At 36.5% G+C, this 14,275-nt stretch overlaps 1 protein-coding gene across 2 annotated transcripts; it reads right to left on the reverse strand.

Annotated features, from left to right (window-relative positions):
* Positions 1-53: 53 nt before the first annotated feature.
* On the reverse strand, positions 54-13,760 carry LOC100184352 (neutral ceramidase-like). Of its 2 annotated transcripts, none has more exons than XM_018814499.2 (18): positions 13,741-13,760; positions 13,341-13,408; positions 12,404-12,548; positions 11,624-11,727; positions 10,770-10,954; positions 10,124-10,281; positions 9,509-9,623; positions 8,625-8,680; positions 7,973-8,121; positions 7,145-7,226; positions 6,306-6,456; positions 5,836-5,958; positions 5,236-5,417; positions 4,103-4,272; positions 3,720-3,888; positions 2,836-3,029; positions 1,801-2,099; positions 54-643 (listed from the first exon to the last, which is right to left on the reverse strand). In XM_018814499.2, exons 2-18 carry the CDS (start codon positions 13,353-13,355, stop codon positions 424-426), a joined length of 2,517 nt encoding a protein of 838 aa, XP_018670044.1. In that variant the 5' UTR covers positions 13,356-13,408; positions 13,741-13,760; the 3' UTR covers positions 54-423. The 2 variants fall into 2 exon arrangements, with proteins under 2 accessions (XP_018670044.1, XP_018670045.1); XM_018814500.2 differs by lacking the exon at positions 13,741-13,760 and adding an exon at positions 13,674-13,732.
* Positions 13,761-14,275: the final 515 nt, after the last annotated feature.

Raw genomic sequence — 14,275 nt, forward strand, 5'->3', positions numbered from 1 at the left:
CAGAATTATATACCCGTATGACCGCAACTCTAAAAGACGGTTGTTAATTGTCCAAAACACAATCAGGAAATATGGGATTTATGTGATAACATGACCTAATAGTCTAACTACAGTTGAAAAAGGACTTTCAATTCTTACCGGGGCAAAAACGTTTAAAGTATATTAACTTTTATTGCACACAAACAGAAAATTAAAAACAAATGTTAAATATACAGTAGGGTGAGAGAAGATGGGACACCTTTTTAACGACCAGGTATTTTGAAATTATGTACTAAAGATGTCCCATCTTCCCCACAGAACTATTAAGTAAAGATAGGTGTACCCAGGCACTTAATTAATGAAACAACATATTTGAATTTGGTACACAGCATAATAATGAGAGATTAACAAAAATTAAGAAAAAGAGAAAAAGGCAACCAAAGTTCACTGAACCCTGAATGAACTCGAGTAACCTTGGAATGGCACCACCTGACCAGAGAGTGTGAGTGTGTCGCCATAATACGAGATTCTGTAAGTTCCGCTAGGCTGATCAACCGGAACATTCCAAACAATGGTCACATGACTTTCGGCTGATCCGAAGCTGCTGATTGGTTGATATTTCTCCCACCTGAGGACGCCAGAGAGCTGTAGGTTGTTTACAAGCCTAAAAAAAAAGTTGGTCATCACTGAAAAAATTGAGTTGGTCATCACTCGTCAAAATTATGTTGTTTTTTTAATTTGGTCTTTACTGGAAAAATTAGGTTGGTCATCACTGGTAAAAGTTAATTAGTCATCAGTGGTCAAAAATAACTTAGTAATCACTGGTTTAAAATTAAGTTGGTCATCGCTGGTAGAAATTAATTGGTCGTCACTGGTCAAAATTAGTTAGTCATTACTGGAAAATTAAGTTGGTCATCACTGTTTAAAATAACTTAGAAATCACTGGTCAAAAATTAAGTTGGTCATTACTGGTAAAAATTAAGTTGGTCATCACTGGTAAAAATTAAGTTGGTCATCACTGGTCAAAAATTAAGTTGGTCATCGCTGGTAAATTAATTGGTCGTCACTGGTTATCAAAATTAATTGGTCGTCACTGGTCAAAATTAGTTAGTCATCACTGGAAAAATTAAGTTGGTTTTTACTGGTAAAAATTAAGTTGGTCATCACTGGTTATCAAAATTAAGTTGGTCATCACTGGTAAAAATTAAGTTGGTCATCACTGGAAAAATTAAGTTGGTAACCACTGGTAAAAATTAAGTTGGTCATCACTGGAAAAATTAAGTTGGTAACCACTGGTAAAAATTAAGTTGGTCATCACTGGAAAAATTAAGTTGGTAACCACTGGTAAAAATTAAGTTGGTCATCACTGGAAAAATTAAGTTGGTAACCACTGGTAAAAATTAAGTTGGTCATCACTGGAAAAATTAAGTTGGTTTTTACTGGTAAAAATTAAGTTGGTCATCGCTGTTTAAAATTAAGTTAGTAATCACTGGTCAAAAATTAAGTTGGTCATTACTGGTAAAAATTAAGTTGGTCATCACTGGTTATCAAAATTAAGTTGGTCATCTCTGGTAAAAATTAAGTTGGTCATCACTGGAAAAATTAAGTTGGTAACCACTGGTAAAAATTAAGTTGGTCATCACTGGAAAAATTAAGTTGGTTTTTACTGGTAAAAATTAAGTTGGTCATCACTGTTTAAAATAAGTTGGTAAACAATGATCAAAATTAAGTTGGTCATCACTGGTAAAAATTAAGTTGGTCATCACTGGTTATTAAAATTTCTGAGTAAAATTAAGTTGGAAAATTGCTGAGTCATCCTACCTGCGACGAACCCTTACATCACTGATGACATCACGCAATGACTCGGGGAGAGGGAGTTCTCCTCTTTCATGCAACATCAACGCCTCCTCGTAATCAAAGTGAACTCCAGCCGTGGCAGAAATGACATCAAACAAAGCCGTGATCACATTTTTATCTTTAGTGATTGTGACGTCATCAGAGGCCTTTGTTGTAGCCTCGCTCCAGATGAACCTGGTTTCCCAATCTGTGTCAACGAAAACGTCCTGCCACTGGGAGCCGTTAGAGAGCTGTTGTTGAACCGCGAGATACGACGAGCCCAACTGTGACATCATAAACATATTTAAATGTGACATATTTTTTCTTGTGTGGCAATGACAGTTATTATACAGATGTTATCAAACACTTTATACCTCTAACCCTAGATTATTAACCCCTAGATCATTGGTTCAAGGCTCGTCGCTGCTACTATTGTGGGTGTATGTGTCGTTGGGCAAGACATTTCATGTTAATTGCTCCAACCAAGTCAATCATACATAAAAAATCATCCATAAAAGTACATTCGTGTTAACTCGTAAGCTGGCATGAGGTGTATGAAACAGAACACCCGTGTTTAACGACTGTCATTTACCAGCCACACAAGGATAAAGCCAGTTACATTTATTTCCCGCTTACAAGTTACCACATAAGTAACTCTGGAGGAATTAATTATTTTTTAGTGTTTTGCCTGACAATGGGAATCAATAAGAAACCACTGGCTTGGAAAAATTGAGCTAAACGCCAGTCGTTATAACACTGGTGTTCTGTTTCATATACCAGAGCTTACAAGTTAACACGAATGTAACTTTGTGGGTGGGGTTTTTGTGATTTTTATATTTTTATGTATGGGTGACTTGGTTGAAGCAATTGCCGTTAAGTGTCTTGCTTTGGAACAAGGATACATATGTCTACAACGGTAGCAGCGGCCAGCCTTGAACTTAGTATATCTGACCTAGAGGTAGGCGCTTACCACTGCATTACATCACCCAAATTATAAAAAAATGACCTATTACAGCTTACCTTCATATTATGACGTGGGTTTGCTCCATAGAAAGAGACGGACACTTCATCTCCGGCACTAAACGTCCCGTTGACATCATTTATGACATCACCAATAGATTTACCATTAGGTACACTGTCGGGCTTGGGGGGCGGAAGTAACTCAATTTGTTCATTGATTGTGTCAGATGGTGAAAGACCAGGGTCTACTGATTCTGTCATAAGAGAAATACAAAGCATTAACTGGTGTTATAAAGGTTTTTTTATAGTAGAATAGGGTAATATGACACATGTTTTTTCATTTTCTCGTCCCATTTGGTAGTTAACAAAGAATAATTACAGAATTATACAACCATAACCAAGCACCTCTAAAAAAGCGTTGTTAATTGACTAAAACGTGATTAGGAAATATGAGGTTAATTAATCAAACTCCAACCCTAGATTATTGGTTCAAGGCTCGTCACTGCTACTATTGTGGGTGTATGTGTCATTGGGCAAGACATTTCACGGTAATTGCTCCAACCAAGTCGATCATACATAAAAACATAAAAAATCACCCACAAAGTAACATACTTTGTAACTTGTAAACTGGCATAAGGTGTATGAAACAGAACACCCGTGTTATAATGACTGTCATTTACCAGCCACGCAAGGATAAACTAAGTTACATATACTACAAGATACACAATGAATTTTGTAATATCTTGCCTGCATACTCAACCAACACCTAGTACAAAATTGTAAAGAAAATACAAGTCTAGTTTTTAAAGGAGCAAAAAGTTTTTAACTGAAAAAAAGTCGAACTGTGCAAGTGTCATAGCTGGATAACATGGGGTAATGACTAATGAGGTTACATTAATTTCCCACTAAAACACCTACAACTTATATTTCCACTAAGTACCTACCGTGGTTTCCAGTTACCAGGTCACCAACTAAACTTGTATATTTCTGTTGATAAGCTTGGAAAGTATGAGGTCCATATATAGTTGACGCACCCTCGTATCTTTGTGCTGTATATTCCTCAGGGGTGGTAATGTAGTGAGTATATACGTTGGATAAACCAGCTAGAATCACCTAAAAAGCAGTTTAAAAATTACATCGAGATTCGGCACCGTAACACAGTTAGATAGGCGCCTGCCTTTAACCCAGATGTAATGGGTTCAAGGCTCATTGATGCTACCATTGTTGGCGTATGTTTGGGAAAAACACTTTAACGGCGATTGCTTTAACCCAGTGGTCACTAATGGGTTGTCTAAATTATCAGCAGTGGCAGGGACGAGTCATTTACCTTTGCATTCGCCACACCATGTGCTTGAGCTTCTTTCTGCACAGATTCCTTGATTCTCCTGCCAGCCATAGTGGTGAACTCACCAGGCACAGCTATGATGATAAGTTGACCAAGTCGTAACATTTGTACGTCAACTATAGTTGGGTGCCACGCATAAGGACGGTCCATATCTGTGTGTGGGGGGGGGGGTTAAAGGTGGTTTTATAACCCTAACAAGATAAGATAAATTTAATAAATTTTGCGAATCTGACACGGATTTGATCTGGTGCTCATTGAGTTGGACGATTCTTGTGTATAGAAATACAGAAAGGATCTGGTGCTACGAAAATGTAACAGACAAAAATCAAGTCCAACCAATTGTATAATAAAAGAGATATATTTCGCCTAAATGGCATCGTCAGTCTTTTATTCAAATAGAATCAATTGATTCTTTTGATTTTCGTCTGCTTTGTTTTCGTAGCACCAGATCATCAAGGATAGGATATCTTAAAGTATTATTAGCGGCATTAGCACACAATACATAGTGGTCTCATGCAACCTATTAGGCATTACTTAGCTGTAAATGTGAAAATGTGTTAATCATGAAAATAAATTGACACATACTAATAAAAACTACAGCCTCTTATACAACAGCCTAAAATGTACACACTTTTTACTAAAAAAAAAACTTGTAAAATTTTTACTTGTAAAATAATGCGTAATGAGATGCATAAAACTACTATTCATAGCCGCCTAACTTTAAAAATACAGGGGAGGCAGGTACAGTTAGACACACAATCCTGTGAAACAGATTTCACCTTATTGATTATCAAGTTAGCGATTATTGAAGTGCAGGAAATTTCAGGTAAGGCCTGCCTGCCTGCCCTGCCACCCAAGGTTTGGCGCCTATGCTATAATGTATATTTTATAGAATGGTATTGCTCCAACCTAGTGGTCACTAATGGGTTGTCCAAATATCTGCCATATAAAAATTTATTTTTAAAAATTCAAAAAAATCACCCACAAAGTACCATACATGGTAACTCATAAGCTGGCATGAGGTGTATGAAACTTAACACCCATGCTATAACGACTGTTGTTTTCCAACCATGCGAGGATAAAGTAAGTTACACTCCAACAGCCAAACAACTTACACCCTGTAGGTAGCAGTACAGGTTTTGGGTGATGGCAATCATAATATTCTTGTGGTGGTGATTCAGAACACACAACTTTTACAATGATGTCATCACGCACAGTATCCCACAGCAACGTGCCTTCGGTCATGCTCTGCACAAAGTTGAAAGCACCAGCTCCGTCTGTTGTACCCGCAGCAAAACTGAAGGAAATGTCAAGAAATTGAACATTCTGTATTTTCTTACTTTATCCTCTTGTGGCCGAAAATGACAGTCGTTGAACACGGGTGTTTTGTTTCATACACCTCGTGCCAGCTTACATGTTTCCAAAGTATATGTTACTTTGTGGGTAATTATTTTTGAGGGGATTTTTTTATGTGTGGTTGATAACTTGGACAACCCATTAGTGACCGCTTGGTTGGAGCAATTGCCGTTAAGTGTCTTGCCCAAGGACACATACGACCATAATATATGGTAGCAGCGAAGAGCCTTGAACCCAATACATCTGGGTTAGAGGCAGGCGCGCTAACCAACTGTGCTATGGTGCCAGACCAGTAATTCTCATATAGACAGAGTATAGTGCTGTCATAAATATACACCATGTATATAAACTATAGCTACCTATATCCCATCCCTGGTTTGCATGTAGTAACATTTGTACCATCATTTAGTTGTACAGGTTGTTTGGTCATATCTACGTACTGATGCACCCAACTCACAGGTCCTTGTAACAGTTCCTTTGTTCTGTGATGTCATAGAGTACTTTTATAGGAACACCATTTTTTAAACTAATAATTTAGGTTGGAAACTTATTATTTTGCAGAAGAATTTTTATTTACAGTTTTAATAAACATAAATTTAGATATATATTTTTCAGTCTATTTTTATTTGTGATTTACAACCTAAATTATTAATTTAAAATAAATGGTAACCGTATTAATACTAGAAAAATTTGAAACAGACCGAAAAAATTAAAATGTTAAGCAAAAACGCAAAAAAAATCTTTCGGCAAAATATTTAGTTTAAAACCTAATTGTTTTGTTTAAAACATAAATTATTAGTTTACAAGCTAAATTAGAGAAGTGACTAACTTGTTATGAAAGAGAATCTTTGCAGTTTCAAGTTGGCGTTTAGCGATAATGTCAGTTGAATCAAACATATCGACGCCGGGTCCAAAAGCAACACAATTTTTCACCCGGGGTGGAATGTTACAAGTCGATTTTTCAAAGTTACAAGATTTGCCTGCAATAAGTGGAGTTTAAGAAGTGATAAAGTGACATAATAGTTTAGTTTAAAAACATTATCAGAGTTGTTAAGCTTGTAAAAGCTCTTCAATGCTACCATTGTTGGCATATGTGTTCTTGGGCAAGACACTTAACCGCAATTGCTCCAACCCAGTGGTCACTAATGGGTTGTCCAAATTATCAGCCATGCATAAAAAATAAAAAAATCCCCTACAAAGTAACACACTTTGTAGGGCGAGGAAGATGAGACATCCTTTCATTATGTTGGCATATGTCCAGCATATGCGAGCGCAAGACGGGAGCATCTAAACTTGACCGAGCTGTCAAGGGAAGATCTCCCATCCATCACCATTAAAGCCCTTGTCGCCTACCTTCGGGGAAGCGCCAGGCTTCTTAAACTGGGAAGGTCGATGCAGTAGCACCCCGGGTGTTAGGGTAATGGGCCAATCTTGGCCTAAATCCTAGGGCCCATGGCATGCCACGCCGCGGGACCTCACCCACATAGAATAGAATAGATAGAAAAAACACACTTTGTAACTCGTAAGCTGGCACGAGGTGTATGAAACAAAAACCCGTGTTTAGAAAACGACTGTCGTTTTCTGGCAACGCGAGGATAAGGTAAGTTACATTTTATTTAATATTTTGTTTAAATAATTTTTTGAAATATTAAAAGGTAAACGGTTTACCTGTGTCAACACAGATTGGTCCTTTGGTTCGAGGGGAAACATCTCCCAAGTTTGCAGACGCGAATGCTCCAACAAAAGATTCCTGTTTTAATAGTACTGAGTTATATACATTATAAGTAGATAGAAGCATTTTTGTTATTTTTTTTTGAATAGGGGCATGGACAAGTTATATGACGTACAGATTGTAGATGAAATCAAAACCAGGATTTCTCAACCACAGAGCGTTAATTGGCGGCTACAAGCAGATTAGTATTTACGGCCTTTCTTCTAAATGTAAATTTGGGGACAAGTAACATACATAGATATATTAAAACAAGTGTAGCTAATTAAATTGATCAAAAAATTATCCTTAAGTGCTTAGTTTCTCAGAATGGGGTTATAAACTATAAAAGTATTAAAGCTGCTGGTCTAGAGGCAAGCTTCCCACACTGGAGGGTTGCAAAATGAACTTCAGGGGTTGTCGAGGGCCGAGAGTATTTTCAATTCTACACAATACTATTGACCAGTCGCCGAAAGTTTTGGGAAACTAAAAGGGGTTTAGAGCCAAAAAGTTTGGGAAGCCCTGCTCTATGGTGTTCTATTTATATTTTGTGTCCTTAGTCCTTGTTTAATTAAATGTGGTTTACTTTATTTACATTGTAGTGTATTTAAGGTGTAACGGTCACGCCTTTTATCCAAAACATTATTTCTTTCCTTTTTATCAATAAGCGTGTTTTAACAACTGTTGTTTTACCGATACTACCTGTATTTTCGCTTTTGTAAATTCTCCCGTTCTACGTTATCGTGAATGAAGAGTAGAAATAAATTTCATTCATTCATTTAACTCACTTTTCCAGCTTTATTCTCTCCAGATTTTCTCATCATTTTCTCAAAAAGAGCAGAAGCTCTTCCCTTGTTATCAGAGCTGATCAACTCATTGCTAAAGTTCATGCTGGTGCAGTGTACGGGGTACCATGTGAACATACCAATTGGGTCACCTAAGGTCACATGAGTTCTTCTTATATATTTTAATACATATAAGAAATTGTAACAGTATTATGTGCTAATGGGCCAGAAAATTTGCCGTAATACCAACTGCTTAATGCGGATTCATTTTATTTAAAAAATGGCTATTTTTTAATCTTAAGTATGATATTGCATTCTTTAAAACAGCACGCAGAAAATGCTATGGTAGGTTGACCTTCGAAGGCAATTATGTGAAGTAAGGTAAATTCAATGGACTGCTGAACAACAGTAGTTCATGACCTGTGAAATGGCATTCACAGAAACACTTTTTTTAAAACTAGTGGTAATTTTTAATTTAAAAATAGGGGGGGGGACTGTTTTATTTGTGCAGTTTAGCAACTTTCAAAATAAGACAAGAAAAAATTGGCATTGAGTTGAAAGTTTTAAACAATTACAAATAAACTATGTTTAATTTTGTCTCCATTGAGTATTAACAAGAAACATTACTTTAGAAAGTTACAAAGTAGAATCCTACCATTAGTAGCTTGAAACTTAAGCATTGTCATGTTGTGTTCTGTGTTGTAGCGGTATCTAAATTATGAAAGAATTTAAAAGGTGTATGAAATAATAATATGCATTTGTTTACACACTGTGTACCACTAACAGTATTAGATACCGAAAGGCATTACAATAAAATGTACAAAGCACAACCGAGATATTTTCAAAGCCTTTGCTTCTAGGTAATTCTTCTGCAGAAAAATAAACTTCTATTCTGTTCTACGGGGGTGAGGTTCTACAGCGTGGCACACCATGGGACCAGAGATTTAACTTAGGCAAGGGTTGGCCCAGTATGTGGTATGCGAATATGCAGTTGTATGCCAACACCCAAAGTGCTACAAAGAGTACAACCTATTATTGACCACTGGGTTGGAGCAATGTCTGATAAATCTTGCCCGAGGACATAATATTTGTCTACGTTAGTATCAGCATTAAGCATTGAACTCAGTTTCCTTTGGATAAGATGCAAGCACTTAACCACTAAACCATGGCTCGGGTTATATCATATTATATGTCCCCATGATCCTATATGAATGAATGAATGTAACTTACTTTATCCTCGCATGGCCGGAAATCTTAAACATGGGTGTTCTTTTTCATACACCTCATGTCACCTTACGAGTTACCAAGTATGTTACTTCGTAGATGATAATTTTTGTTTATTTTTTTCTGTGTGGCTGATAATTTGGAAAACCCATTAGTGGCCACTGGGTTGAAGCAATTGTCTTGCCCATACACGCCAACATGGTACCAGCGAAGAGCCTTGAACCCATTACCTCTGGGTTAGAGGCAGGCGCACCAACCAACTGTGCTATGGCGTCGAACAAAATATAGTTTATCATGTTGCTATTAAATCTCAACCTTTCTCTTTCTTTCAATGGATTCTTAAGGTAAGCACTCGGACTCCGATTAATATTCCCTTCCACCACTTCATCAGTACCGATGTGCATGTTCCCAAGTCTCAAGTTAGCGTGAGCTGCGAAAAAAGTACAAATTGAGCTGACGTGTTAAGGTAAAAAAAGATAATAGTTAGGTAATGGGTTTAAAATTATAAACTGTATGATATTATATTTAAACAAACTCTATAACATTTCGGTCATCAATTGTTCAATATATATATTTAATTCGAAGCTGGGATGAAAAGCTGTAATAGGAGCTAAAGCCCTCTATATATAGTAGGGTGGGAGATGACAGAACACCTTTAGCACTCAATATTCAAATATCCTGATCGTGTTTTAAACAACTAACAACGGTCTATGGGAGTCTTGAAGATACAAACTTATATTTCTTTGAATGTTCTTGGGTTACTACCAAATTGGAATAGAACATAGATTGAAAAGGTGTCTCACATTTCCCCACCCTACTATATACACTTCTATATTCATTTAATTATAATAGATAATTGTACAAATTGAAAATCAGTTAAAAATCTTTAAATAGTTTCTCTATGCTTTTATCAGTTAAAAATCTTTAAACCTTGCTCTATGCTTTTAACAATTCCATCGATAAATGAATCCGTAGATTGCTTGATGGCCCCCAGTGAAGTCACCTCAACCAGCATGGTCTGGAAAAAACCAGCTGGGCCAGAATGGGAATGGGTGCCAGATATAACCACGTTGCGCTCAGTGTATCGCCTGCATTTAATTTAAAGTTACAATTCTGTTATATAGTAGGGTAAGGAAAAATAGGACACCTTTTCATTCTATTTTTTAATCCCATATGGTAGTAACCATTGAAAGAATTATTAAACCGTATGCTCACGACTATCATAAACCCTAGTTAATTGCTTAAAACACGATGAGAGACAGGGTATTTGGATATTATGTGCTAAAGGTGACCCACCTTCCCCCACCCTACTATATTGTATTCCATATGAGCAATCTTAAGATTTAAATCAGCTTGCGGCAAAACACCCAGACTTTAAACTAGAGGTTGACCGATCTATCAGTTTACCGATATTAACAATACGATTTACCAATAATAGATATCAGTAAAAATGCGCCGATATACAAAATATTTTTAAAGAGAACAACATGTAATTGCTTATGGGTAAATGGGTTGTACACAAAGTACATTATGAATGAATGAAATTTATTTTGTCTCTTGGTCACTAAACTCTTACGTGGGTCCATATTTTGCTTTCAGTCGCTTAATGACTTCAAGTTTGACAACTTGAGAAGCCATGCCACTGTCTACGGTGGCAAACACCACACACGATGTATTTCCATTGTTGCAAACAATGAATGTCCGAGAATATAAACGCTGATGAAGCCCACTAGCTGTTTGCGAAGGGTTAGCATACCCCATCTGTAAATAAACGCATAGTTCTTCACAAAACAGAAAATCTGTACAGTAATATCTTAGCAATATTTTAAATGCTTAGTGGTGCATGTGTTACCAGAGCAACTCAAGCTTGATGGTAACTACTAATCATCATAATTGCACTGAATAAATGAATCTAACTTGCTTTATCCTCACGTAACCGGTAAACGAGTCGTTATGGCTGATAACTTGGACAACCCATTAGTGAGTGACCACTGGGTTGGAGCAATTGCCGTTGGGTGTCTTGCCCAAGGAGACACGAATAAGGTTGAATAAATTATAAAAATTGGTTTGATATTCCAAATCACTTTAAAACTGTCATCACAGTACACCTAAACTGCATTACTGCAATATCCCCACTTGTGTTTTGGCACAGCAAAATGAGCACGTATGTGTCCTTGGGCAAGACACTTAACCACAATTACTCCAACCCAGTGGTCACTAAATGGTTGTCCAAGTTATCAGCTATACATAAAAGAAGTCCCACAAAAATAATTCCCTACAATCTACAAAGTAACATACTTGGTAACTCTTAAGCTGGCACAGGGTGTATGAAACAGAACACCTGTGTTACAATAACTGACGTTTCTCGGTCACGCAAGGATAAAACAAGTTACATCCATTCAAATGTTACAACTTCCCATTCATACCCACCATGTTAACTTGTGCAACGGGTCCTGTTACATCATAACGTCCAACACCAATTAAATATTCCCCTGGAATTGGTTCAGGAGCCACATCTGGGTCATTTATATCCACTGTAAAGTTTAGACATATCCAGTTAAATAGTTGCAATTATTCCAATTATATGTAGTTAAATTAAGCATTTATCCATAAAACCATAGTTACCCTCATGTGATAAGAAAAATCTACATGTGTATCCACAGTATAAGTTTTAATGCTAATGTAAGGTATTAATATTCGGGTTCTCATTACAAGCTTTGCGTAGACAATTTCTAATTTATTTGAATACATAATAGGACAGCCACAATGGCCCATGGCCACACTCAGTTGAAAAATCCATTGGTGACCCCTGGCATGCATGAGTTGACAATTATTGCTAAGTTTCTTTACTTAAGATACACACACACGGCAATAAAGAAATACTAGGTGAATTTAGAATAGGTCCAACTCTGTCCTAAATCCCAGGAGTCATGGCATGGCATGCCGTTTTCTACTGGTCTAATGCATGGCTTCCTAAATTGGGGGTCACGTAATAAACTTCAAGGGTCAAAGAAAATTTTAGGAGATTAAATGGGGTTACAAGCAAAAAAGTTCAATTTTTCAATTTTACACAAAGTACTTCAAGCATAATGCCAATAACAGTGAACAGTCGCTTAAAATCTTGGGAGATTAAAATTGGGGTGAGCATGGCATGCCATAGCATTTCCCCATACCCATATATAGAAAAGTGCATTTAGAGTGTAAGACCACCTTTTTTCACAGCATCAAGAAATCCAAAGTAATATCCCACAAGTATAGCAGCAGTAGCAAGCATTGCTAAACCCAGGAAGCCAAAAAACATCTTACAGAATAATGAAGTTGAGGAAATGAAATGATCCGGCTCATAACTGCTACTCTGTAATTTATAATAATGATATTAGCCTAAGTTGTCTCTTCGATTACGGTAGCGAAAATGTAGAAATAATTTAAACAAAGGACAGGCTATAGAGTCAAAATAACAGTTGTTAAAACACACTTTTTACAGTTAAAAAACATATTTACATTTAGTTGGAAGAAAATAAGCTGGTCGTTACACCTAGCAGACAAACGAGTCATTCATGTTTAACTATTATCAAGTTAGTCTAATAATAGGAATAAAAGTGTGCGTAAAGATACCATGTGTACAAATTACAATTGTATATGTAAGAAAAGTTTTGGTGACTAATTTGGTGTCAAATAACCTGAACTTTTTTGGACAATTTCTGGCACTATGAAGAATCCTCTAGTACATTAAAGATTAGGCTGATGGAAAGTGTTAAAAGGTTGGTGGTTAGTGGTTATATATGGGTTAGTAGTTAAAGGTTAGGGGTATACGGGTTAGTAGTTGGGGGTTTGTGGTTAAATGGGTTAGTAGTTAGGGGTTAGTGCCTTAGTGGTTATATGGGTTAGTAGTTATGGGTCAGTAGTTAAGGGTTATATGGGTTAGTAGATAGGGGTTAGTGGTTATGGGTCAGTTTGTCAGTACTCAGTAGTTAGGGGTTATATGGGTTAGTAGTTGGGGGTTAGAAAATAACGTAAGGGTAGGATTTTTTACTCGCACCCAATTTCTATAAATATGTAACGTTTATAGACCAATTCAACTATACATGTACGAAGTATACATGTACGAAGTACATTATTTTATAAATGATATTAAACAATAAAATACCTTCTTTTTTGCCATTCTTACACTTGATTTGTATTTTCACATTTACTATTAAATATAAGACACTTCGCCTATAAGGAATTTCGTTTAATCTATTTATAATTTATAAGCATAAATTCAAAACAGCTTTTCTGTATGTTTGTTATGCCTGTACGTATTAGTCTCTTTTACCGTATGAACCGAAACCTTGAATATTAAATTGGCAAATACTGCGTTAGTGCATTATGCAAACATTATATTTGTGTGCCAGTAGCAATGTAATCAAACTTTATCGCTTTAAAATCTTATCTAAACATAATACGGTTGTTGTCAATTTAACAACCTTTGCACTCGTACCATAAATCCCATGACGATAAAGTTGTCGAGTCATGCTGTTAAGGAAAAGTTAACATAGGGAAAGTACCTGTCGAGGCCATAACGCAACGAAACTGACAAATTTCGCAGTTTTTTCACATTGACAGATTATCAAGCCGACTTTGGCACGAATCCCAGATACTCTGCATCGCTATATAGAACTTCACAAGTATAGAATACCGTACGCCTATGACTAGTGCAACCAAACTACATTCAAGTTGTCATTAGATTCGCATCTTTAGGACTCGCACTATACGATTTGCATTTGGCACTGTTTGACTCTAACATTTCTCGGTATCGACAATAGAAATTGCTTTGCTTTGTGTAAACACAGATCTGTCCACAATCGGCAAATGTAAAACTGTGTAAAATATATATAGTAGGTTGGGGAAAGATGGAACACCTTTCATACCATTTTCTCGTCCCATTTGGCAGTAAACAAAGCGCGTTCAAGGAATTGTAAAACCGTATCCTTACTCACATAGACAATGGTTCATTGTTTAAAACTTGATCGGGATATTTGAATATTCTGTACTAAATGTGCCTGTCTTCCTCACCGTACCACATACCGTGTTGTATATTTT

This window comes from Ciona intestinalis, chromosome 12 (genome assembly GCF_000224145.3).
Source record: "Ciona intestinalis chromosome 12, KH, whole genome shotgun sequence".
Taxonomy (NCBI): Eukaryota; Metazoa; Chordata; class Ascidiacea; order Phlebobranchia; family Cionidae; genus Ciona; species Ciona intestinalis.

Bases quoted from the DNA above. Each gene is read 5' to 3' on its own strand.
- LOC100184352 (XM_018814499.2), bottom strand. The intron at 10,955-11,623 runs GTGGGTATGAAT...GTTTATTTACAG, and splicing joins CCGTTGCACAAGTTAACATG to ATGGGGTATGCTAACCCTTC. The intron at 4,273-5,235 runs GTAAGTTGTTTG...CCCCACACACAG, and splicing joins TGTACTGCTACCTACAGGGT to ATATGGACCGTCCTTATGCG.